The 26917-nt window shown below is 39.4% G+C and overlaps 1 protein-coding gene across 1 annotated transcript in view; it reads left to right on the forward strand.

Annotated features, from left to right (window-relative positions):
• Positions 1-652: 652 nt before the first annotated feature.
• Positions 653-26917, forward strand: part of LOC128170743 (dynein axonemal heavy chain 6-like) — a 29814-nt gene continuing 3549 nt past the window's right edge. The window contains 44 exon segments of the mRNA XM_052836526.1: positions 653-689; positions 1099-1308; positions 1406-1618; positions 1831-2011; positions 2508-2604; positions 2997-3139; positions 3507-3577; positions 3969-4226; positions 4483-4926; positions 5226-5517; positions 5919-6190; positions 6564-6776; positions 7122-7307; positions 7722-7918; positions 8346-8529; positions 8833-9057; positions 9324-9545; positions 9759-10079; positions 10535-10666; positions 10869-11040; positions 11546-11709; positions 12002-12133; positions 12362-12522; positions 12763-12913; positions 13298-13666; positions 13971-14125; positions 15292-15472; positions 15774-16009; positions 16213-16375; positions 17001-17083; positions 20281-20518; positions 20942-21244; positions 21705-21890; positions 22138-22310; positions 22511-22691; positions 22915-23094; positions 23372-23478; positions 23792-24068; positions 24504-24674; positions 24945-25135; positions 25363-25697; positions 26061-26161; positions 26314-26418; positions 26631-26745. Coding sequence (XP_052692486.1) covers positions 654-689; positions 1099-1308; positions 1406-1618; positions 1831-2011; positions 2508-2604; positions 2997-3139; positions 3507-3577; positions 3969-4226; positions 4483-4926; positions 5226-5517; positions 5919-6190; positions 6564-6776; positions 7122-7307; positions 7722-7918; positions 8346-8529; positions 8833-9057; positions 9324-9545; positions 9759-10079; positions 10535-10666; positions 10869-11040; positions 11546-11709; positions 12002-12133; positions 12362-12522; positions 12763-12913; positions 13298-13666; positions 13971-14125; positions 15292-15472; positions 15774-16009; positions 16213-16375; positions 17001-17083; positions 20281-20518; positions 20942-21244; positions 21705-21890; positions 22138-22310; positions 22511-22691; positions 22915-23094; positions 23372-23478; positions 23792-24068; positions 24504-24674; positions 24945-25135; positions 25363-25697; positions 26061-26161; positions 26314-26418; positions 26631-26745 — 8527 coding nt within the window. The 5' untranslated portion in view covers position 653.

Consider the following 26917-nt stretch of genomic DNA (forward strand, 5'->3'; position numbering starts at 1 on the left):
TTCGGATAATCGGCTTAAAAATTTACAGCGGCAATCTGAAACATACACTCAGGGAGTTATATTTTATGGTTCAAAAATTTATTTCAATGAATTTATTTTCACTTTTATGTAGTCAAAAATGATATTAGTTTTGTTTAAATTCCGTTTCGTTTCGTTTCGATTTTTGGTTTCGTTTCGTTTGATTTCGTTTCATTTCGATTGGTTTCGTTTCGTTTCGATTGGTTTCGTTTCGTTTCGTTCGATTTCGTTTCGTTTCGTTTCGTTTCGATTTCGTTTCGCACTTTACAGGCGCCCAATGCAGCCACCATGAACGACGATATATCAGATGCGGTAAAATATGGCGATTTTGAAGTATTTAGTGGGGATAATTATGAAGCCCTCCTGCCAGAATTAAAATTAGAAGGTTTTGATTCTGATTTTGACAATTTTCTATCCGAAATGGTCGTTTCGGACTTCGATATAACATTAACCCGGCCAACAGGCATTTGCCGATTTGAAAAAATCCGATGATCCCGGGTTGCCAGCCCCAGAAACGCCAACAAGTACTCGTTTTGCCAAGCTTTCCGACGACGAAATTAAAGGATTTCAGGAACTCACACAATCAAAGGCTACACAACAAAGCACCAAATTAGGTAATTAATTATGGTCTTAATATGCTGAAGGAGAGGGTGGAGACAATGAGAGACAGGGTAAGTGACCACCCACCTAACCCCCACCCCCACCCACCCTGGGTCATAAGTAAATTTTTAATGATGTAGATAGCAACAAAGGACAAAGGGAGAAGGCAGGCTGTTGCTTCTGCTGAATAAAATTCAGTGCAATGGGTGAACTTTAACTCTGGAAACACGTTTTTAGAATAGAAAGAAGCAGAAATAGGAGAGAAAACAAACTGTTCACAGATTGTAAAAAGTCAATTTTACCCCAATAAGATGTTAACCGAGTAACCTCCCTTACTTTACGATGAAGATGCTTACCATCTCAACATTGTGCCTGTTAATTGAGGCTTACCTCCCTTATACAGTTCCCCTTTTCTCTGTCTCCATTGTTACCTGACATACTGTTGTCACCGCTGTAATCTGAGTTGTGTTCCTTTGACAGTTGCCGGTAATCACGGACCTGAGGAACCCGACCCTGAAGCCGCGTCATTGGGAGGTGATAGAACAGATCCTAGACTACCACTTCACCCCCGAGGACCCTCTCACCCTTGGCAAACTCGTCGAGATCAACGCCTTCCGCAACAGCGAGGCGCTGCAGGAGATCTCAGGCCAGGCCAGCTCAGAGGCCAGTCTGGAGGCCATCCTCAAGAAGGTATGACAATAACAATATACCTGCTACAGTTATGATTTATTTAAAATACATGTGTTATATTATTAAATAGTATTAATATTCTTATTCTGTGCTGTAGGTCGAGGATTCGTGGAAGTCGACAGAGTTCATGGTCCTACCCCACAAGGACTCCAAGGATGTGTTTATTCTGGGTGGTACCGACGACATCCAACAGAATCTGGACGACAGCAACATTAATGTCGCCACCATCGCCAGCTCCCGTCACATCGGCCCGATCAAGTCAAAGGTCGAGGAGTGGCTCAGGAATCTGGAACTGTTCGGCAAAACTCTGGTGAGCAGAACCACTTAATATTTCATAAGGCCTGAAGCATTAACTGAGATTATTTAATTCTGGATGTAGCATTAACTACCCTCATTGATTTTTTGATAAACATGTGATCCTCCAATGCTAATAAACATTGATTTGTTTTAAAAAAATACCTTTGATCCTCTCCTGATTGCACACATTGAATTCACTATAAATCCTTTGATCCACCCCTTCAGGACGAGTGGTTGAACTGCCAGAGGAACTGGCTGTACCTGGAGAGTATATTCTCGGCCCCGGACATCCAGAGACAGCTTCCTGCGGAGGCCAGGATGTTCATGCAGGTCGACAAGTCGTACAAGGACATCATGAGGAAGGTCAACCGGGTACCACTTGCCATCAGAGCCGCCACCCAGCCAGGTAAGGATACCACCAGCAAGAGTTATTAACGTATATCCTAATTTATGCGTTTTCCCCGATTTCTTTTAAATTGCAAATTATTAAATACGCATAAATTATATTTTGTATTATATTCTATAAAACAAAAAATGGCTGACACAAATTAAAAATGCTACACATTTTCTCATTTTCGCAAATTTTGTGACACGCCAAAAAATGGATATATATTGTATGACACTGAAGTCAGTAATGCCACTTATCATACTGTGGTTTTATCATTCATTGACAATCAATTTATGTGTGTTTTGTTTTTCCATGAAATTAAATGATGTTGAAAATCAATGTCTAATAACACAAATTTACAGATCTGTTGCTTTTATTAAATGAACAAAAATTGGTAAAAGCCATGTATGCCATTCACTATCTGAACTGTTCAATGATTATTGACACTACTTAATTTCATATCATGGTAGTTATTGCAATGATGAAAGTTATATTATGATGTGATGATTGACAGGTTTGTTGGAGACTTTCCAGAACAACAACGCCCTCCTGGACCAGATCCAGAAATGTCTGGAGGCCTACCTGGAGTCCAAGAGAGTCTTGTTTGCCAGGTGAATCCATCTGTCTCTCCACTTCTACCATCTCTCTATCCAGATTTTAACAAGCTGTACATTTTGTTCACACTGGTTTATCATTCTAAAGAGTTTTAAAAGAAGGAAGTAATGTTGTATACTTTCTTTGAATTCAGTTGCATATTCTATGGCAAGAATAATCAGTATATTCTTAATAACACATTAATCCTCTTCCAAAACAAACTGAGAACTGGCTGTTGTGTAAATTTTGATACATGTACTGTAGGTTTCTGTAAAAATTAAAGAAGTATGTTCTGCAGCAACACAAATTGAGTTCAGTAATATCCTGTGCAATGACATGGAAGACAATCTTGATTTTACATTGAGGGTCATTCTTTAGAGTTTATTTAAAGTTTCTGTCATTGTTCCAGATTCTACTTCTTGTCCAATGACGAGTTGCTCGAGATTTTGGCTCAGACCAGGAACCCGCTCGCTGTACAGCCACATCTCAGGAAGTGCTTCGACGCCATTGCCAAACTCGAGTTTGGTGTCCAGCAGTCTCAGGACCCAGAAGGTGAGATATCTCGCTGAGACAAAACCTTTTTGTATTCTATAGATTGTTTTATTATTTTGTTCTTTGATAAAATATATTATTTGGGATCAGATTTGAATTATTAACATAAATGTATACATTTGGCTGTGTATTCTGTACAGTGCTTCTGCTTCATCTAAATCAAGTACATTGCAAAATGTCTTACATACAAATCTGTAACTAAATACACTCGAAATTGTGCTATATCAAATCTGCACAAACTTGCATCATTTTCACCAAATTTTATACACGTACATATTTACTGTAACAATTAGTTTACATAACTTTTCCCTGATTTTATGGGTGAGTTTTAATGGATGAGTTTTAATGGGTGAGTTTTAATCAACAGAGGAGGTACAGTACACCAACGACATCCTGGCCATGATCTCCCCGGAGAACGAGAAAGTCAGCCTCGGCAGGGTAAGACGTCTAACTTTGTATAATATGGAAAGTTTGAACATTGTACGGAACGAAACAGTGTACGCCACTCTGTGTCTTGTTGTGACTGCTGCGTCAATGTTTGGTGCTGGGTCTGTATTTTTCAAATTTGGTTAAGATTTAGTCAATGCATTTCTTGCTGAAGTGAAATATTTAAAAGCTTAAACAGTACTCTGGATTTATTATCAAAACCCATATTGGCAATTTCATAACTAAGTCCTTTAACATTATGTAAAATAGTCTGTACAGTTATGCACTTGAAGAAAAAAATTTGCCCTTTTAATGATGTCAGCCATTATTTCCTGTATGTGGCCATACAGATAATCCAAAAAAATTTGAATAAGTGACAAAACTATATATTTCTTCATTGCAGGGTTTGAAGGCCAGAGGGAATGTGGAGGACTGGCTAGGAAAAGTGGAGGAAGCCATGTTTCAGAATTTACGTAAACTTGTCAAGTTTGCGCTGACGGACTACGAACAGCGCCCCCGCTCTGAGTGGGTGGTGACACACGCCTCACAGATCGTGCTGACCGTGTCCCAGATCGTCTGGTGCCGCAGCGTGACCGAGATCCTGGAGGGGGACCATGACAGGCTCGAGGGCATGAGGAACTTTGAGCAGCAGAACTTTAAGGTCAGTGATAGTAGGTCATTTGAGGGTTAAAGGTCAATGTCCATATCCTCAATTATAGGTCATTGCTTCAGTAAGATGAAGGCCAGTATTAGGTCATTGATATAGTAAGGTGAAATCAGTTTAAGAAGGTAGAGGTAATGATTTAGAAAATGTCATGGGGGTAATCCAGAAAGATTAATTATCTTTCCAATGAATTAGACAAGCCATTAAAAACTATCAGTATTGAGACTAACGTCCATTTCCTTTGTTTGTGTAGGATCTGAATGAGTTGGCCAGCATTGTGAGAGGGGAAATCCCCAAACTCGCTCGAGCGAACCTGTGTGCCCTGATCACAATTGACGTCCATGGACGAGATATGATCACGGGAATGGTCGCCTCCAAGGTGGACACAGTGACTAACTTTGAGTGGCAGAAACAGCTGAGATATTACTGGGATCTCGAGATGGACAACTGTGTGGTGAGGATGTCCAACTCGCTGTACGTGTATGGCTACGAGTATCTCGGGGCGTCGCCTCGTCTCGTCATCACCCCCCTCACTGATCGTTGTTACCTGTGTTTGATGGGAGCCCTACAGTTAGATCTGGGTGGTGCCCCGGCCGGCCCTGCAGGGACAGGAAAGACAGAGACCACCAAGGATCTCGCCAAGTCGCTCGCCAAACAGTGTGTGGTGTTCAACTGCTCCGATGGTCTCGACTACAAGGTAGGTGTCCCTATATTAGATAAATCATACGTATATTGTGGTTGTCTCAAAATAATTTAAAAATTTCATCTTTGTGCAATTAAGTTTGTAAGATTATTAAATGTGCATGAAGCTATTTTTGTGGATTAAAAATTTGTAAAAGTCAAGTCACGTTTTGATGATCATACTGAAAAGTAAGGACACATTTCAAGCTGATAGAACTCATGTAAAACTGCTATTTTTCTCATAAGATGATGTTCCTTTTATTTTTTGGTCAATTAAATTCTCCGTTTTAATACCTTGCCTGCTTTTCTCTCCAGATGATGGGTCGGTTCTTCTCCGGTCTGGCTCAGTCAGGTGCCTGGTGTTGTTTTGACGAGTTTAACCGTATTGACATTGAGGTGCTCTCCGTGATCGCCCAGCAGCTGATCACCAGCCGTAACGCCAAGGCCGCCAAGGTCTCCCGCTTCATGTTTGAGGGTCGCGAGATCAAACTGGTGATGACCTGCGCCGCCTTCATCACCATGAACCCTGGGTACGCCGGGAGAACAGAGTTACCCGACAACCTGAAGGCCCTGTTCAGGCCTATCTCTATGATGGTGCCTGACTATGGTAAACTTTACTAATTCAATAAAATATGTTCAATTAAATTAGACTTAGCAGACTGACTACTGTGGATTCCTTATTTTACGCGAGTACTTATTTCCTTGATTCAACCATTTTGAAACAGTGGGCAAGAATATAAAATTGCAAAAGTCAAGTTTTCACAAAGACTTATTTAGTTTACATCTGTCTGAAAAATAAAACCTGGATTTAAAAATCCATGAGATTTGTTTTTCGCAATTTTAAAGAGATATTAATAATTTCTTGCATTTGATTAGGAATCTACAGTTTCTTATTCGTTGTATAAGAAAATATTTCTGTACCATTCATTAATATTTCTCTCTAATTGCTGAACAGATCGTTTTTTTCTCCCTCTCTTTAGCTCTTTTAATGCTTTTATCTTTCTCTAGCCCTGATCGCTGAGGTGATCCTTTACTCGGAGGGTTTCGAGTCCTCCAAGAACCTCGCCAAGAAGATGGTACAGATGTACAAGCTGTGCAGTGAGCAGCTGTCTCAGCAGGACCACTACGACTTCGGGATGCGGGCGGTCAAGTCGGTGCTGGTGATGGCGGGGGCGCTGAAGCGACAGAACCCCGACAAGAACGAGGACGTGGTGCTGATTCGCGCCCTCAGGGACAGCAACCTCCCCAAGTTCCTCAAGCAGGACGCATCTCTCTTCCAGGTATGTACATGATAGTTGAATGTCTGGGGGCAAATTTTCATGTATTGTCAAATCAATGGTTGTTTCAACCCTCTGGTAGTTTTTTGCCAATGGATTTTCTTGTACATATGATAATGTATAACAATTTCCTTACCTTTTACGCTAGTCTATGATAAAGAAATGATTTTTTCTTTGATCCAAAATTTTAAAAAATGGCTGCAATTAAGATTAAAATTTATCAATATTTCTTTTGATTGTCATATCAGAGGACAAATTGCCTGAAAAACTTCACCAATGCAGATTTGGTAGACAGTGTCTGTTAAGGATATCCATGTTTTAAAAATAGTGCTTGGATAAGAATAGCGTTGTTATGATTGTATTTTTTCCTTTGTAGGCCATCCTGCAGGACTTGTTCCCTGGAGTGGAGATTCCAGAGCACGACTACGGCCGTCTGGAGGAGGAGATCAAGAACGTGGTGGAGACCAAGAAACTCCAGATCATCCAAACGCAGATCAAGAAGATCATCCAGTTCTACGAGACCATTGAGGTCCGCCACGGGGTCATGTTGGTGGGGCCCACAGGCGGGGGAAAAACCACCTGCTACACGGTAGGTCAAAGGTCAAAGTTGACAAATCTGGGTCTACAGTATGATTATGAGTATGTGAAAATATGGAGGTTTTTATTTCAATTTTTTCAACTGCCTTCGTGTTCATCTGATTCATAATTAGGGAAAAACAGCAACAAAAAAATTCCTTAGAAAGTGCCTTGGTGTACATGTTAATTGGAGAAAAGGGCATATCATGTGATTAGTATCATATAAAGGATTCAGCAATTGCCTCATGCTAGGAGAAGTTATATTTATTCCTGCTAAGTGAGTTGAGAGTTCTTTGACTTACCTGAGCATGTCTGTGTGTTGTGACACACCTGAGTTACCTGTCTCTCTCTGTTACAGGTGTTACAGGACACGTTGACCAATCTCCACGCGGCGGGGGTAGAGAACCCGTTCTACCAGCCGTGTCACACCCACGTCCTCAACCCCAAGTCTATCACCATGGAGGAACTGTACGGGGGCATCAACAAACTCACGCTTGAGTGGTCCGACGGACTCATGGCCATGACCGTCCGATCCTGTGTACAGGTAGGTAGAAGTGAGGGGGTTTGAGTTTAACATTGTTACGGGGAGGGGAAGAAATCAGGTGTATTCTGACAATGTGTACAGGTATGTGGAAGTCTGAGATTGTTGAAGGAGAAGGAGGGAAGTACTCAGGAAAGTCAGACAATGTGTGGACAATCGCAGGCTGACCCTAGAGGAGTCTGTAATGGGGTTTAACTCGTTTAAAGGTCTGATATTGATAAAGGTTGGGGGATAATTCAATTATCATGACCATAACTGTCAAAGCATCTCTCCAAGCATGTAAAAAGTTTTATAGAATATAGATCTCTATACTTGTCTCTCTATTTTTGTGTAGGACACCTCTATGGACCACCACTGGGTGGTGTGTGACCCCCTGAGAACATTCTCTATTATTTCTCTCTCTTTCTCCATATTCAGGACACCTCCATGGACCACCACTGGGTGGTGTGTGACGGCCCGGTCGACGCCCTTTGGATTGAGAACATGAACACAGTACTGGATGACAACAAGATGTTGTGTCTGGCCAACAGTGAGAGGATCAAGTTCACCCCCTACATACACATGTTGTTTGAGGTCCAGGACCTCGCAGTCGCCTCCCCTGCCACTGTTAGCAGGTAAAGTTCCACTCTTACATACTCATGTTGTTTGATGTCCATTGTTAAGACAAATAGTTTGATAATTAAAGTGACTGTTGAAATAGGAGTATGGTTAATAGGAAATGTTTAACAAAGTTTATGAAGATTTTGTATACCAGTATGTCAGAAAAAGTATCAGATGAAACTTTACTGACAGCTGTAATATCTTTTTTGCAAAAAAAATTGTTCAATATTGTGTAACAAAGTTAATAAAAATGTAAGTGGATTTGGAAAATGGTACAGAAGTATATGTAATTGCACACGACATGCATCCACTTTTTTAAAGCTTAATATTTATAGAGATTGTGATTTTATTAATAAGTATTTAAATATGATAAAAGAAATGATCTGCACAGGTATAATATGTTCATTTTACCTGTCCACATGTTTACTTTTACCTGTACAGGTGTGGCATGGTGTTTGTGGACCCAGAGGAGCTGAAGTGGCTGCCCTTCACCCAGACGTGGATGAATGGATACGCGGATAAAGTGAAGGATGAGATTCGCGAGTACATTCTGGATCTGTTTGTCCGATATGTGGATGACGGATTGACATTCATCCGGAAGAAGTGTCAGCAGAGCATCAACCAGGTAATGCTCTATGTCTTTTTGTGGATTTTTATTGAATCCATTAAAACATGTATTACAGTAATCATTGGGTCAGTTAATGTATGTATTGGCTACAATCGAAGTTTGCTGCATTATATTTTTGTTGTATAATTAGAATGAAACTCACCTTTCTTCTTCTGTAAAGTAATACTGGTTTTACCTGTGTGTTTTACCTTTTTACCTATAGAATTTTTTTTACCTGTGTCATATATGATAATACCATCTTGATCATAACTACTGTAATTATTACCTGTGTAATCCTGTTTAATATTTACCTGTGTACAGGTGGACATCAGTAAGGTGACCACGCTGTGCCGTCTCCTGGAGTCCCTCTTGTTCCGTCGCGGCGGACCGGACTTGAACCAGGACATGAACAAGCTAAACCCGATCCTGTGAACGACGTTCGTGTTCTGCTACCTGTGGTGTATCGGCGGGAACATCACCGAGAATTACTGGGATGCGTTCGATACGTTCGTCAGACAGCAGTTTGAGGACAATGGAGATGCCAAGGTTTGTACTTCCTTAATGTTAGATAATGGAATCATAATTTAGACATCTACTCCTGTTTTTTATGAGGTGATCATACTTTTAACACTGTCTGTACTTGATGAACTGAAACCTCCTAATTTGATAAAGTGATTATATTTTGACACATCCTGTACTTCATAAAATATTCATACTTTTGACACACCCTTTATTAAATAAAATGACCCTACTTTTGACTCCCCTTTATTAGATGAAATGACCTTACTTTTGACACCCCCTCTATTTGACAGCTGCCCAATGCCGGCGACTTGTGGAGCTGTTACATGGACTTTGAGACGCGCCGCATGGACCTGTGGGAGAAGATCGTCCCTCCCTTCAAGTACGATAAGGAGGTGCCGTTCTTTGAGATGTTGGTCCCCACCGTGGACACCGTCAGGTTCGGCTACCTGCTGGAGAAGTTCCTTTCCGTCAATCACTCCGTGCTGTACACAGGTGGAACAGGTGTCGGAAAGGTAAGATTGTAAAAACAGGTTATAGAAATGTTTGCCATTTAAATATAATTCATTCAATAATCTGTATTAATTTTTAAGAACAAAGTAGCAATTTTTACATGCATAATTCTTATCTGGTAAGACAAGATTAACAAAGTTTCAAATAATGTTTGGATGTACTAAATTCACGAGAAAGTATTACAATATTAATATACCAATTTGTTTGTTTGACAGTCTGTAGTTGCTAGAGGACTCCTGAACGGAATTGCTGAGAAAGCCGACTACGTGCCACAGTTCATCAACTTCTCGGCTCAGACCAGCAGTAAGAGAACCCAGGAAATGATTGAAGGGAAGCTGGAGAAACGCAGGAAGAATGTGATCGGTGCCCCGCTGGGCAAGCGGGTGATAATCTTTGGGGACGATTTGAACATGCCTAAACTGGACACTTACGGCTCTCAGCCACCCATTGAACTGTTGAGACAGTACCAGGACTTCGGCGGAATGTACGACCGAGAAAAACTCTTCTGGAAGGAAATCCATATAAGACATTCTTCTGTTTATTTTAATATTTTAGTTACATACATTAGTTTTAGGTTACATACATTAGTTTTAGGTTACATACATTAGTTTTAGGTTACATACACCAGGGGCTTGTTTAGCAGAGCAGACACTCCTACTAGATAAGTGCTTGCCGGAGAGTTCCCAATGTCTGCGTTTTCATGTTGTTAGTAAGCACAAATGTTAGCAACCTGCTCTGATAAAAAGACCTATGTATCGCCCATAAGCTGAAATGTTTGCTTAAAACAGAGACTCTCATTTTAAAAAAAACTTTGTAAGTTTATTTAGGGAGAATATTTTTTTTAACACTGATGGTGAATTTTATGCCTGTCTTACACATTTGGTATGAAATTTTCTTATGTATTGTTTTTCTAATATTTCATAAAATAGTTTCTGATTTAAAATTTCTATAGTAATATTTTGATGTATAATTGTGACGCTATTCTTTACAGGATGTGACACTATCCGCGGCCTGTGCGCCCCCTGGTGGAGGAAGGAACCCTGTCTCTCCGCGATTCTTCCGTCACTTAGCCATGTTGTCCATCCCCCCTCCCTCAGAACACAGCCTCAAACACATGTTCATGGTAAGGACACTGTCCAGTCTTGTATAAATATCTGATCCAAGTATGCTTGGTCTAACTTGTTGATTTGTATATATATGCCTGAGAATTGAAATTTAAAAAAATATGAAGTTACCTGCATTGTACATAATTATCAATTCTCTAAGTAAATGCTTTGATTTCCATTTGTAGAAACAATTAATTAATTGGATTTAATTTTTTGCAGCAAATCCTGGCTGGGTTTTTCATGGACTTCCCGACCGCTGTGCGTCAGACAACAGAACCGATTTGTCAGGCTGCCGTGGAGATTTACGGCAGGATGTCGACCGACCTCCTCCCCACTCCCGCCAAATCTCACTACGTCTTTAACCTGCGTGATCTGTCCAAGTGTATCCAAGGTTAGCTCTAACTGATCAAGTTTGACTTCCTTTAATGTACTATTCTTAGTTTGACATGGAGACCATTAAAACTCTTTAGAAAATTTTGATTGAAACTCAATAGGAAACATATTACGTTGAAAGTTCTTTTGAAAATTATAATTACAGTTTGCAAAAAACAAAAATTGATACCTTTATTTAGCTAATTAAATCAGCATTTTGAAACTCTTGTTCTAAAGTAATGAGGGTAAAATTAACAACTCTTTCAAAAGACAATAGGCCAGTAGATTACAATAATGACCTGATTTTTTGGACAATAATGGTATTGTGTTCATATAATGCATTGCTTCATTGATTTTTGCTTAAGACTGAATTTTCAGCTGTTTCGCGTTCCTTATGTTTAAGAATAAATATGTATATTTTTGCCTGACCTCTGAATTTCTTTAGTGCTGTTTTCCAGTGGTTTATCAATATATTGTACGTGTTGTCCCGTCTCACCTTTTTCTCTCCGTTTCTTTTTCACCAGGTCTGCTGCAGGCGGACACTGGCGTGATCAGGGACGGGAAGCAGGTGTTCCGACTGTTCTGTCACGAGTCGATGCGCGTGTTCCACGACCGACTCATCAACAACGAGGACAAGAAGTACTTCCACACTATGCTGGCTGAGATGGCCAGTAAACACTTTGGGGAGGTGAGTGTCTTGATCTGTAGTGTAATTATAAATATCAGTTCTATGTAGACATTTAGAAGTACTTTCACTTTATGCTAGATGATGGATAGTAAACTCTTCTGAGTGGTGAGTAGCTTGAATTGTTGAATTCTTTTCTCCATCATATTACTACATCCTAGTATGCAAAGCAAACAAATACTGTACCTGAAATAACATTTAAAGAAGGATTAAAAACCAGGAGTATATAGGTAGTTGATTAAATAAAATATGATTTGATTGATCTCGGTATGATATATTGATGTCTTGTACCCAGAATGTGGAGGCGGACAGTTTCACCACACATCCGATCATCTTTGGAGACTTCATCAAGCTCGGCGCGGAGAGAGCGGACAGGATCTACGAGGAGCTGAGCGACATGAAGAAACTGACCAATGTACTACAGGATGTAAGTCTTTTTGTGTATGTAAGGGGGATGTCTTACTTTCAATACAATTGATTTGTTATATTGAAGAAACTGTGATATAAGTAAGGAATGGTATATTGGCCTTAAAAAGCTGCTGTATAGCTTGGATGTATCAAAATCCGGATGGTATCAGACTGGTGCATGATCAAAACAATTGTGATATTCCGTTTATCTGTTTGCCCATTCACCCTCTGCCTCTGCTGTTTACAGTATCTGGACGATTTCAACATGAACTCCTCCAAGGAGATGAAGCTTGTGTTTTTCCTGGACGCCATTGAGCACGTCTCTCGTATCGCCCGCATGATTCGTCAGGACCGAGGAAACGCCCTGCTGGTCGGAGTCGGGGGCACAGGCAAACAGTCACTGACCAGGTAATTAAAGCAGTGGATTGTCAAATCCTTTGAGTTTTGAATAATAAATGTAGGAATAAATTTTTAATTCATTCATATATAGGGTTTATAAAGGTATAATCTTGGTTGGACAATTAAGGCTAAGTAAGTGTATGTATTATTGTATGGGAGTAATTGAACTATTTTTATATAAATTATTTGATCAGGCTTGCCTCCTACATGTGTATATAGATATTTATGTGTATACTTATTTCCCCCCAGACTGGCCTCCCACATCTGCTCCTACAAGTGTGTACAGATTGAGTTGAGTCGAGGCTATGGCTACGCCGAGTTCCATGACGACCTGAAGAAGCTGTATCACTACGCCGGGGTCCAGAACACACACACCACCTTCCTGTTCACTGACACACAGGTAAATAGTCCGGAACTAGAACTACTAAGTCAAGGGGATTTCTAATTATTGCTTTCTAAAAGAGATAGAATGCCTTGAGATTTAAGTAAGCATTTAATGAAATTTTGCAAATAATTTCTTATCTACTAGGGAATTATATGACAAGCACTTCAAACAAATACTAATGTCTTTATTATTGTTTATGTAAATACTGAGTTGTTTGGTTGTAGATTGTTGTGTGTATTGAATTACCTTGTTGTTGTAAATTGTTGTGTGTATTGAATTACCTTGTTGTTGTAAATTGTTGTGTGTATTGAATTACCTTGTTGTTATAGATTGTTGTGTGTATTGAATTACCTTGTTGTTGTAAATTGTTGTGTATATTGAATTACCTTGTTGTTGTAGATTGTTGTAGAGGAGTTCTTAGAAGACATCAACAACATCCTGAACTCTGGCGAAGTGCCAAACCTGTTTGAACCAGATGAGTACGAGCAGCTGATCATCGGCTGTCGTCCGGCCGCAAAGGAAGTAGGCATCGCCGAGGGCAACAGGGACGCGATCTACGACTTCTGTATCAACAGGGTCAGGAACAACCTCCACATCGTGCTGTGTATGAGCCCCGTGGGGAGCGCCTTCAGGACGCGCTGTCGTATGTTCCCGTCTCTCGTAAACTGCTGTACCATCGACTGGTTCACGGAATGGCCGCGCGAGGCCTTACTCAGTGTGTCCACTTCGTTCTTTGAGAGCGTCGAACTCGGAGAGGACAGTTTGAAGGTAAGTCACAGAAAAATAGGCTCAGTTGATGCCTATAGATATAAGTAATCAGTGACTTAGTGAGACCGTGAGTGTCGAACTCAGAACTCAGAAAGGACAATATGTTTCAGAATAAAGCAGTCATTTTTTCACTAAAAGTGGGAAATTTATGACCGAACAAAATAATAATGTTGCATCAAAAGAATAGATAATCTTGATTTTTAACATCTGTATTTGTTCTTAAAAAATCTAAGTCCCTAATTTAGCAGATATTTATCATGTTTGATGTTATACTTGTCTGATAAATCTTCCTCCCTTTTTTCAGCAAAAGATTGCTGAGATGTGCGTGGAGATCCACATGAGCGTGAGTGACATGGCCGAGCGGTTCTACAATGAGCTGAAGCGGCGCTACTACACCACCCCGACCAGCTACCTCGAGCTGATCCGCATCTACATCTCCATGCTGCAGGAGAAAACCAAGTCAGTTACAACCCTGGTGTTCAAAACAGTTAAACTAAGTCAGTTACAACCCTGGTGTTCAAACCAGTTAAACTAAGTCAGTTACAACCCTGGTGTTCAAAACAGTTAAACTAAGTCAGTTACAACCCTCGTGTTCAAAACAGTTAAACTAAGTCAGTTACAACCCTTGTGTTCAAAACAGTTAAACTAAGTCAGTTACAACCCTGGTGTTCAAACCAGTTAAACTAAGTCAGTTACAACCCTCGTGTTCAAACCAGTTAAACTAAGTCAGTTACAACCCTGGTGTTCAAACCAGTTAAACTAAGTCAGTTACAACCCTCGTGTTCAAAACAGTTAAACTAAGTCAGTTACAACCCTGGTGTTCAAACCAGTTAAACTAAGTCAGTTACAACCCTCGTGTTCAAAACAGTTAAACTAAGTCAGTTACAACCCTCGTGTTCAAACCAGTTAAACTAAGTCAGTTACAACCCTCGTGTTCAAATCAGTTAAACTAAGTCAGTTACAACCCTGGTGTTCAAACCAGTTAAACTAAGTCAGTTACAACCCTCGTGTTCAAAACAGTTAAACTAAGTCAGTTACAACCCTCGTGTTCAAAAAGTCAAACTAAGTCAGTTACAACTCTCGTGTTCAAAACAGTTAAACTAAGTCAGTTACAACCCTCGTGTTCAAACCAGTTAAACTAAGTCAGTTACAACCCTCGTGTTCAAATCAGTTAAACTAAGTCAGTTACAACCCTCGTGTTCAAAACAGTTAAAATAAGTCAGTTACAACCCTCGTGTTCAAAACAGTTAAACTAAGTCAGTTACAACCCTCGTGTTCAAAACAGTTAAACTTACAGAGTTATTTTATTTTTACAACCTTTGCTTTATTTTCAAAACAGTTAAACTAAGGAGAGTAGTACTTGGCCCCTTTTGTTAGGACACATATAACTTTGAAAAGTCAAAAACTAGTTTCATAGATTGGATTTGTCTGATAAACTACATAGTCTATAGTATGCAATTGTCAGTTCCATATTCAAACCCAAATCAAACTTGAGTGTCTTTTAAACTTGTTATTTTCCACTGAGTTTTCCCACAGCCAGTGGGAAACTGCACCAATTTTCTGCAGAGTGTCTTGTTTTACCTCTTTATTGCAGTTGTTGATTAAGGTTTGTTATTGTGTTATAGACAGCTGAAGATGGCGCGTGACCGTGTGGACAATGGTCTGAAGAAGATCTTGGAGACAAACGTGCTCGTGGACAAGATGAAGAAGGAACTCATCGCACTCGAGCCAGAGCTCAAGAAGAAGTCCGAGGACACCAACAACTTGATGGAGAGACTCGTGGTGGACCAGGAGGCCGCTGATAAGGTCAGGGTCACACAGAGGTCACATAGAGGTCATCTGACTTGTCTAGAGGTCATCTGTCTAATGGTCATCATGGACTCTAGGTGTTATTTGACTTACTGATAAGTCTTATGACTTGTTTGGTGGTCATTTGACTTGATGACTTGTCAATAGGTTGTATGACTTAGATAGGCTGTAGCTGATTCAGCGATAAGTCATGTGTAAAGTACTGAGAGATTATAATACTTTTAGAAAGTTATGAAATGGTAAACAAAATTCAGGTTCGATTTCAAATTAATGAAAAACTGTTGACTTCATTCTAAAGGTGCGTAAAGTGGTGGTAGAGGACGAGGCTGTAGCCAAGGTTAAGGCTGAAGAGACTCAGGCCATCGCCGACGACGCCCAACGTGACCTCGACCAGGCCCTGCCTGCCCTCGAGGCTGCAGTGAAGGCACTGGATTCACTCGACAAGAGCGATATTGCTGAGCTTCGAGTCTTCTCCAAGCCACCCGAGCTCGTACAGACAGTCATGGAGGCAGTGTGTATCCTGCTTGGCTCCAAGTAAGTGACCCAGGTCAAAGTTCATCATATTGTGTAGAGATCTATCTTTTAAATGATATGTGTATCTCCAAGTTAGTGACCCAAGTCAAAGGCTTAAGATAATAAAGATCTATCTGCAGAAAGATACTTGTGTAAAATAAAGAATCCATGGTACTGTCAAGTTTGTCAGTACTGATCATTGTTTACTGCGGTTTGGTTGACAGGACTGATTGGACGTCAGCCAAGGTGCTGCTGGGAGACGCCAACTTCCTGAAGAATCTACAGACATATGACAAAGACAGTATCCCAGACTCGATGCTCAAAAAACTCAAAAAGTACATCGACAATCCAAACTTTATCCCAGAAAAAGTCGAGAAAGTCTCAAAGGTAGGCAGAGAGCCTGTTTATTTGCATTATTTCAGTCCTGTTATTTTCTGATCTATATATTTAAAAAATGTTTGAGAATGAATTTAAGAAAATACAATGACATGAAATCACATAATTTATTGATGGATGTTATATAAAGGTGTGTAGTTGTCATAATATTGTTTCAATGTCAAAGATTGTAGACTTCCTTACAGAGAACCTGATTCACGAAAGATTTCAGAGAAACACATTTATCTTATCTATTCATCTTACTTCCAAATAAATGACTTTGGTTATTTTGGTGCAGCTGAGATCAGATGAACAGTATTTTCTGTCATATATTTTATTTCGATTGGAATCTTCCCAATGAATGACCACTCTCTTTTTTTCTTCAATCTAAAAAACTCTCACCACATTATCTTCATTCATCAAAGTCTCATAAATACAATCAAGTCTTTTCCATATTCTCTCTGGAATTGAAAATTTCTGCATGAAAACAATAACTTTACTTTGAATCATTTTATGCTGTTTTACCATTCTGCTTTTCCTTCTGTTAGTCAGGGTCCCTCAACCCCCAGGGACTGTCCTGCCCCTGGGGGAGGGGTTGACCTACTTTTCTGTTACTGACCACTCTGTCTCCCCACAGGCCTGTAAGTCTATGTGTATGTGGGTGCTGGCCATGGATTCTTATTCCCACGTCTTCAGAACTGTGGAGCCCAAGCGAGCTAAGTAAGTGAATTGGAGCGTGACGACACGATTAACACTGAGAATGTGACGCCATGCGTAACACTGTCCCCTGTTCTGCCTGCAGCGTGTTTTCTTTATGTTACTTCCCTATTACTGCATTTGCAAGCGTTTATTTTGTGTCTGTGTGTTGATTTTTTGTTATATTAACGTCTTTGCTGTGTCGACTTCACTTAGTTTAACATGGATTGTTTACTGGAAAAAGGAAAATTTTTGCTCCAGAATGACTTGATTTTCACCTTATTTTCAGATAAAAATCAGATTGAAACTATCAAAATGAGATTATTTCAAATTCTATCAAAGCTACAGCATTTTAATGTGTTACCATTTTACTATTTTTCTGTGTTAAGATCAAGATAAAACAGGCCGGGATGAATCTTTTGGAAGTGTAATTGTTCAAAAATTTATAAGAGCAAAGATAACCCTTTACGCAGTTAAAAAAAACAGTGTAATTAACACAACCATACACTAATAAGCATTTACAGAGACCTGCCAAGGGAGACCACTGCTGACAGATCAAGCCAAATATTATAGTACTCAGTCAGGGTTACGGGTTTACGTGTGTAATGTACCTTATAATTTACGTGTTACTGTAAACTGTTTACAGGCCTGTAAGTCGATGTGTATGTGGGTGATGGCCATGGATACATACGCTCAAGTCTATCGACTTGTCCAACCCAAGAAACAGAAGTAAGAGTAGTGTAAAACTAGTACCACTTTCTAGTGTAAAACTAGTACCACTCTAGTGTAGACAGAATATCTCTTGCAGAATACTAAGAGTATAAAATTATATCCAGAGAATATGTAGTGTAGAGAGTATATAGAGATTTCGTAGTGTAGAGATTATAAAATATATGTAGTGTAGATAGTAAATAAAGAGATTTCGTAGTGTAGAGATTATAAAGTATCTGTAGTGTAGATAGTAAATAAAGAGATTTCGTAGTGTAGAGATTATAAAGTATCTGTAGTGTAGATAGTAAATAAAGAGATTTCATAGTGTAGAGATTATAAAGTATCTGTAGTGTAGATAGTAAATAAAGAGATTCCGTAGGTAGAGATTATAAAGTATCTGTAGTGTAGAAAGTAAATAGAGAGATTTCAGTGTAGAGATTATAAAGTATATGTAGTGTAGATAGTAAATAAAGAGATTTCGTAGTGTAGAGATTATAAAGTATATGTAGTGTAAATAGTAAATAGAGAGATTTCGTAGTGTAGAGATTATAAAGTATCTGTAGTGTAGATAGTAAATAAAGAGATTTCGTAGTGTAGAGATTATAAAGTATCTGTAGCGTAGAAAGTAAATAAAGAGATTTCGTAGTGTAGAGATTATAAAGTATCTGTAGTGTATATAGTAAATAAAGAGATTTCGTAGTGTAGAGATTATAAAGTATCTGTAGTGTAAATAGTAAATAGAGATTTCGTAGTGTAGAGATTACCAGGTATCTGTAGTGTAAATAGTAAATAGAGAGATTTCATAGTGTAGAGATTATAAAGTATCTGTAGTGTAGATAGTAAATAGAGAGATATCGTAGGTAGAGATTATAAAGTATATGTAGTGTAGAAAGTAAATAGAGAGATTTCAGTGTAGAGATTATAAAGTATCTGTAGTGTAGATAGTAAATAGAGATTTCGTAGTGTAGAGATTATAAAGTATCTGTAGTGTAGAAAGTAAATAAAGAGATTTCGTAGTGTAGAGATTATAAAGTATCTGTAGTGTAGATAGTAAATAGAGAGATTTCGTAGTGTAGAGATTATAAAGTATATGTAGTGTAGAAAGTAAATAGAGAGATTTCATAGTGTAGAGATTATAAAGTATATGTAGTGTAAATAGTAAATAGAGAGATCTCGTAGTGTAGAGATTATAAAGTATCTGTAGTGTAGATAGTAAATAGAGATTTCGTAGGTAGAGATTATAAAGTATATGTAGTGTAGAAAGTAAATAGAGAGATTTCATAGTGTAGAGATTATAAAGTATCTGTAGTGTAGATAGTAAATAGAGAGATTTCATAGTGTAGAGATTATAAAGTATCTGTAGTGTAGATAGTAAATAGAGAGATCTCGTAGGTAGAGATTATAAAGTATATGTAGTGTAGATAGTAAATAGAGAGATTTCATAGGTAGAGATTATAAAATATATGTAGTGTAGATAGTAAATAGAGAGATTTTGTAGTGTAGAGATTACCAGGTATATGTAGTGTAGAGAATATTTAGAGATTTTGGATATACATGTATTATAGATAGGTTTGTAAAGTTGACCAATTGAAAGAATTTTTGCTAGAGATTATCAATTTTTTAGAATTTTAAAATAACTTCAACTTTACTATGTAGATATTTTGGCAAAAACACTGTTAAAACTTGTTATAGAGGCCAGACTCAATTCAATTTATTGTGTCTGAAGAATTTGAAAAAAAAATTGTAGTTTTCTATAGACTAGGATATATAAACTCATAGCCTAGATCAGTGTGATGGCTTAGTGAATGTCTAGTGAAAAAAAATATTCCTTAAATCTTCTTACGTTGTATCCTCTATATTTAGTCAGTATCTAGACAACTTTTAGAGTTTTTCCTATAAATAAGAACTTATTACTTATATTGTATAGTCAATTCTTGTAGATTTTTTCTTGTTATCTGTTTCTTTGGAACTTGGTACATATCATATCAAGGATTGTGAAATAACTGGTTTCTATTAAATTCCTCTGACACGCATATATATATATACTTCTACTCAGATAATGATTACACAATCATGTAACAATTATTATAATAACCTCAATGACATTTCCTAGATAATTACTGCTTTAACTGCATGAAAACCTGCACTCCATACTAACATAACCTCCATACTAACATAACGTCCTTGTTTGTTTTTTTAAATGTACCAGTGTGCAAATATTTGTTTGAAATTTTTTTATTTAACTTCAATGTACGGTAAATGTTGATATTTTGATAATCTATTAGAATTTAAAATTTTACATTCAATTGCATTTTATTTATAATTAGTGAATAAGCACAATTTCAAAAATGCAAATGACAGAAAGCTTAAAATAAAATTAATGAAACAGAGTAATTTTCAATTGACAAAAACCTTAAAAAATTATTAATTGAGATACTGTAATTGATTTGACTCCGCCCACACGGTTTGAATGACAGGTTAGACTGACAGTTGTCTGATTTGATTGACAGGTTGGCTGAGGCCCAGAAGGAGCTGGACACGGTGATGACTCTACTGAAGGAGAAGCAGGACCAGCTAGCGGAGGTGGAGGCCAAGATCGCGGAGCTCCAGGCCACCTACGACAACAGCGTCCGCGAGAAACAGAAGCTGGAGCGCAACATCGCCACCACCGCCGCGCGGCTCAAGAGGGCCGCCAAACTCACCACCGCACTCGGTGATGAGCAGATCCGCTGGGCCGAAACCGTCAAGGTGGGGACTTGTATTGATTTGTCAGGGGGGATATCAAAACCTATAAACTAATTGGGATTGGGGGGGGGGGGGGGGGTATAGTTTAAAAGTGAGGAAGTTTAAAAATGGTTGGTGCAGGAAATATGTTTCAATGCTTGTCTTAATGATGACTTTACTTTAGATGAAAGTATTATTTTAGGTTGGAGGTTGTGGTCAGGACTTTTTCTTGGTCAAAAAATAGACCAACCTTTTAATCCTTTTACAGTAATCAATTCATCTGGACATATCAAGTGTAATCTTACCATGCATGCATCTCATTGACAACTTCATGCTCTATAACTGGTCTTTTACAAATGATGGTAAAGTGGTGATAGTTGTCCCCTACTCTTACTTCTGTTTTTAAATAAATGAAATTTCTGAAATTCACCAACCATCGTGTTTCAGGACTTCAACAAGCAGATCGGTAACGTGGTGGGTGACGTCTTTGTGTCCACCGCCTGTGTGGCGTACTACGGCGCCTTCACCAGCACCTACCGCCATGAACTTGTAGAACTGTGGACCAATCGCTGCGTAGAGCTGGAGATTCCTGTGACCCCGGGAATGACCATCATCACGGTTCTGGCCGATCCGTTCGAGATCCGACAGTGGAATTCTGATGGACTTCCCAAGGACCAACTGTCCACGGAGAACGCCATTCTCGTCACCAGGGGGCGTCGCTGGCCCCTGATGATTGACCCCCAGGAGCAGGTAATTCTTGGTTGCTTTACTGAATGATTTATACAGATAACATGCATTTTTGAAGTTAAATTTTTATTTTCATTAATATTTTAATCAAGGAATGCTTCATCATCTTCATCTATTTCCCCACACTGAGCTTTAGAAAGATTTGAACTCTTGATCACCATGATAGCTTTGGTCTTTGGATATTACATGTAATTCTTCAAATACTTTGTATCATAATGTTAGAAAACAGGCAGTCTTGATATGCCATTTATAGATCATAAATAACAAAAGGAATTTTAGCATTGTTTGCTTCCTCTAATGAACATTAATGTCTCTGCAAGCCAACGAATGGATCGGGAACAAGGATAGACCTGTTGATTAATTGTCTAAGGTTTTACTCAGTGTCTTGGTGTCTTGTACAGTTGTTCACCCCTATCCAATATCTTTGTGGCCCAACGGTACTAAATATTGTCTCCACTGACAGGCCAACCGCTGGATCAGGAACAGGGAGGCCAAGAACGGTCTGAAGATCATCAAGCTGACGGACGGACAGTTCCTCCGGACACTGGAGAACTGTATCCGGATTGGAATGCCCGTCCTGTGTGAGGACATCGGAGAGTTCCTGGACCCTGCTCTAGAGCCCGTCCTACTGAAACAGACCTTCATGTCTGTAAGTCCTCACACCCACCCACCATGTATTTTATCTTGTTTTTTTTTCAATTTTTCAAGTCTTGATAATTTTTATAAGAAACCCACAGAGTACTATGCCAATTTAGACTTTCTCCTACACATGTTTTATGTATTTCAAATAAACTTATTAATAAGTCCAGCTTAGGATCTTCTATGTTTAGCCATGTTTTCCTCGGACTGATCAGTCAATGAGATCTTATTCACCGGTGCATTTTTTCTAATGACAGGGTGGCCGTCTGCTGATTCGTCTGGGAGACAGCGACATTGACTACGACCGTAACTTCCGGTTCTACATGACCTCCAAGATGGCCAACCCCCACTACCTGCCCGAGGTCTGCATCAAGGTGACCATCATTAACTTCACGGTCACACTGTCAGGGCTGGAGGACCAGCTCCTCAGGTAACAACAGCTCTCATTGGCTGAACCTCAATGAAAATAACCTATCCCAAACCCTAAAAGAAAAAAAAAAACAGCAAAAATATTTTTGGTCCATTGATGCAGCTAAGAGCTTACAGAATATTTTGGGAGAAAAATGTAAGGAGGGAGGGAGGAGTTAGAATGTTCTGTTACTTACACTGAGTTTTCTCCCCTTGTTTCAGTGATGTGGTGGGTCTGGAGCGACCAGACTTGGAGGAGCAGAGGAACCAGTTGATTGTGAAGATCAACTCAGACAAGAACCAGCTAAACGCCATAGAGGACCGAATCCTGAAGCTGTTGTTTGAGTCCCAGGGAAATATCCTGGACAATGAGGAGCTCATTAACATACTTAACGAGTCCAAGGTTATTATCTAATCTGTCCAGTCATTATCTAACACATTTATGGTAAAGATCAAATGAGTTCATATTATATGTAATTACAATTATTATAACAGTCCAAAGTATTTAGTAAGAATAAATCATGAAAACAAATGCGCAAGTTATTTGAGGTATGAAAAGTTGATGTGAATCAAAAAATAAAGATGAAAGTTGCCTTATTTGACCTTTGTTGACTTCTGTTACCTAGGTGACATCCGGCGTAATCAAACAGAGGTTGAGTGAGGCCGAGGTGACAGAGGAGAAGATAAACACCGCTAGAGAGAAGTACCGCTCGGTCGCCACGCGTGGTTCTGTGTTATACTTCGTGGTGGCCAGTATGGGAGAAGTAGACCCAATGTACCAGTTCTCTCTCAAGTACTTCAAACAGGTAGGACCTTATTCAACATGGCACTAATGTACATGCCATGTATCAGTTATATCTTTAAGACTTTAATTATGATCTTTATGAGCAAAGTCCTTACTGTACAAATGGATTCTTTGTATCAGATGTATAGATGGATTGTTTGTATCAGAAAGAAAGCGGATTTGAAGCATTGTAGTTTATGACATTAATTCATTTATTAAGCATAGACCTATTACTTTGTGAGAGCTGTTCTTCTTTCTGGCTCTGACATAGTTTATACATGTTATTGTGATTGTTGCAGCTGTTCAATGCCACCATCGAGTCGTCCGAGAAGAGCGACCAGCTGGCCGAGAGACTGAAGATCTGTCTAAGGGAGACAACTATGACCATCTACAACAACGTGGCCAGGTACGGAATTATCTGATCCAATAACAGTACTGATATAGCATAGCATTAAATGATAGCCCTCAAGTGGGATCTTAGTTGTTTCTTTTATAGAGCTTGTACGTTCTAAAAGAAATGTCTGTGTTTCAATGAGTTTCCAGGGGTTTAGTTTGACAATTATCAAACAGTCTGTGTTCCGTATTTTCCAGAAGTCTATTAAACTACAATCTGACTGTATTTCTGTGATCTCCCACAAATCTGGATCTATTCTTTGTTGGATAGATTTTTATTTCACAGTTATCTCCCTGTCTATATGTATCTTTCATTGTTTTCCCAGAGGCCTGTTTGAGAAGGACAAGCTGGTGTTCTCCTTCATGATGTGTGTGGAGATAATGAAACAGGAGGAGAAGATATCTCCAGTCGAGTGGAACTTCTTCCTCCGCGGATCGGCGGGAATGGACAAGCAGCGACCCCCAATGCCAAGCGTCCCCTTCCTGAACAACATCAAGGTCTGGAACAACGCAGTCGACCTCGGAGAGGTGTTCCCCATCTTCAAGGGGATCCACCAGGATCTGACCAAGACTCCGGTCTGGATCCAGCTCGGAACATTGGAGGTATGGGGGAATCCCTTTCTATAGACTAGTGTTCTATTACTTAGTGGAGATATAGGGAAAATCCTTGCTACAGACTAGTGTTGTGTTAGTTACAGACTTAAATATTAATTCAATAAATGAAAGACTCTGGTCTCTAGAGATCAAGCTGGAAACCTTTAAGGTTTTTTGGGAAGGGGAGGTCCTGTTGTCATAAGCTTGTTTATAATGGATACCTAGTTAAACTAAAACCAAACCTGTTTATAATGAATAACTTAATAAAGATTATGTTTCTTCTCTTCAATCTGCATTCCTTCAATAAAATGGCCCTATCTTAGTAGCAGATCTTGTTTCTATAACTCCCCTGTTGTTTTCAGATACAATCAAACATAAAGGCTTTAATATAAGAATTAAGTTTCTATAGATCTTGTCTCTATGATTTGTTGACTCTGTTTTTAGGTACGAGCAAACCCGGAGAGTTACGAGACATACGAGGGCGTCCCACCGGAGCCGCAGGGCGTCCCTGGGGCGATGGAGGACATGGAGTCCGACAAAACGAAGGGTCACTGGGACAAACGCCTGACCAGCTTCCAGAAACTCATGTTCATCAAGGTCTTCAAGACAGAGAAGGTACGCATCATTCAGTACCATTTTATTTTACAGTCTCTTCATGAAGTCAATTTTGTACTTTCATCCTCATTTCTTGAGCGTAAATTTTTTGGATTTCGATTTTCAGCAGATCCAAAAGTTTAAGAAATTCATGTATAGAGGCATTATCAATAAATCTACAAATCCTTGAAACTAAATCATTAGGTCTATAACAGTAATAATCTGACTAGGAAAACTGAACCATCTCTCAATGCATCCGAGTCATTAAACTTATGATTTGTGATATTTTAGACCGTCTTTGCGGTGAGCGAGTTTGTGCGCGAGAACCTGGGTCAGAAGTTTGTAGAGAGCCCCCCGGTCGGCCTCCAGACCCTGTACGACGACATGAACAGGATTACCCCCCTTGTGTTTGTCCTGAGCACCGGCTCAGACCCCATGGGAGCCTTCCTTAGGTTTGCCCGCGACAAGGGATACACAGACAAGTAAGTAACATAATCAGGACGTATCTTACAATTGTTACTTCTTTGAGGTGAAAATAGTGGTTCATCTACACTCAAAGAATAATATTTACTGAGCCTAGAGGTTTTGAGATTCAGTGGAAAAGCAAATTTAGCTCATCACATGGAATTACAAGTGTATACAATGATACATCAGGTAATACAAGAGATGGACCAATATTTGTCATAAAATTTTGACTTGGACCTTGTAGAGTACAGTCCATCTCCCTGGGTCAAGGTCAGGGCCCGGTAGCTGAGAAGCTGATCCTTGCTGCGGTCAAGACCGGAGACTGGGTGTTCCTACAGAACTGCCACCTGGCGGCGTCCTGGATGTTGGCCATGGAGAACATGGTCAAGGATATGTCGGAGAAACCGGACGAGATCCACGAGGACTTCCGACTCTTCCTCAGCTCCATGCCCGCCAAACACTTCCCGGTCAGTGTCCTCCAAAACAGTGTCAAAGTCACCAATGAACCGCCCAAGGGCATCCGCGCCAACATGAGGAGGGCCTTTGCCGAGATCACTCCCCAGTTCTTTGAGGAGCACGGTAGGTTATGTTGGGCAGACTGATCAGATGCTTTAAACCAGAGTATATATCTTGAACACATGTAAACCATTTTGTCAAACAAAGGTTATTCTAGAGGATTGATATTTGTAAGGCCAGCGAACCCTTTCATAAGGGGAGAACTATTTTAAGAGTAACATATGATGAACATAAGTTGCAATTTTACTTGTGTAGACAGCGATAGTTAACTACTTTAAAATCTAGTATATATGATAATTTGAAGCATACCAATTCTAGTAAATTTTAAAATTGTTTTATTGAAATTAAGCAGTGTGAACATGTTTCTTACAATTCAGTTGTATTGTTAATAGTCTGTAGTTGCTCAATGACCTTTTCTTGTTTCAGTGCTGGCCTCACAGTGGAAGAGGATGATCTTCGGCATCTGCTTCTTCCACGCTGTCATCCTAGAGAGGAAGAAGTTTGGACCACTCGGCTGGAACATCAGGGTCAGTCTCTCTCTCTCTCTCTCTTTTTCTGAGACACAGAAAATAGCTTACATATATATGGTACAAGTAGTCTTATTTTTAACTTTTAAGTTTTATTCTTTTTAATATCTGTTTATTTACTTTGTTTCTACATTGACCCATTTGTTTTACAGTACGAGTTCAGTGACAGTGACCGTGAGTGCGCTCAGCTCAACTGTCAGATGTTCTGTGCGGACGGAGTGATTCCCTGGGACGCCCTCATCTACATCACCGGCATGGTCAGTAACTCTCTACTCACAGTCACAGATGAATAAGTTTATACACTGGTACTTTAATTAAAAGTGGTTATTTACACATGTGGGAAATTTACACTAGTTACGCGGTAAGCTCAAAACTATGTAAAATACACCAACCCTAGAATAGTCGATGCCCAGAGCCTAAATGTTATAATTATTGCACTCGTCTGACTTGTCCCCCTTTATGTGTACAGATTACGTACGGGGGTCGTGTAACGGACGCCATTGATCAGAGGTGTTTGGAGACCATCCTCAAGACGTTCTTCTACCCCAACACACTGGAGCCAAACTACAAGTATTCTCCCTCAGGTATGCTGAACAATTTTAAAATGTTTGTAACATGATTTCTAATGGGCTGAAATTATTTCTTATTGCATATTGAAAAATGTTGTGTACTACACATTTTTTTACCGCAAGGCTTTATTCAACTTATGTCACACGCCCACCATTACTTATTCAACTTCTGTGTCAACTTCTATGA

This window comes from Crassostrea angulata, chromosome 2 (genome assembly GCF_025612915.1).
Source record: "Crassostrea angulata isolate pt1a10 chromosome 2, ASM2561291v2, whole genome shotgun sequence".
Lineage (NCBI taxonomy): Eukaryota > Metazoa > Mollusca > Bivalvia > Ostreida > Ostreidae > Magallana > Magallana angulata.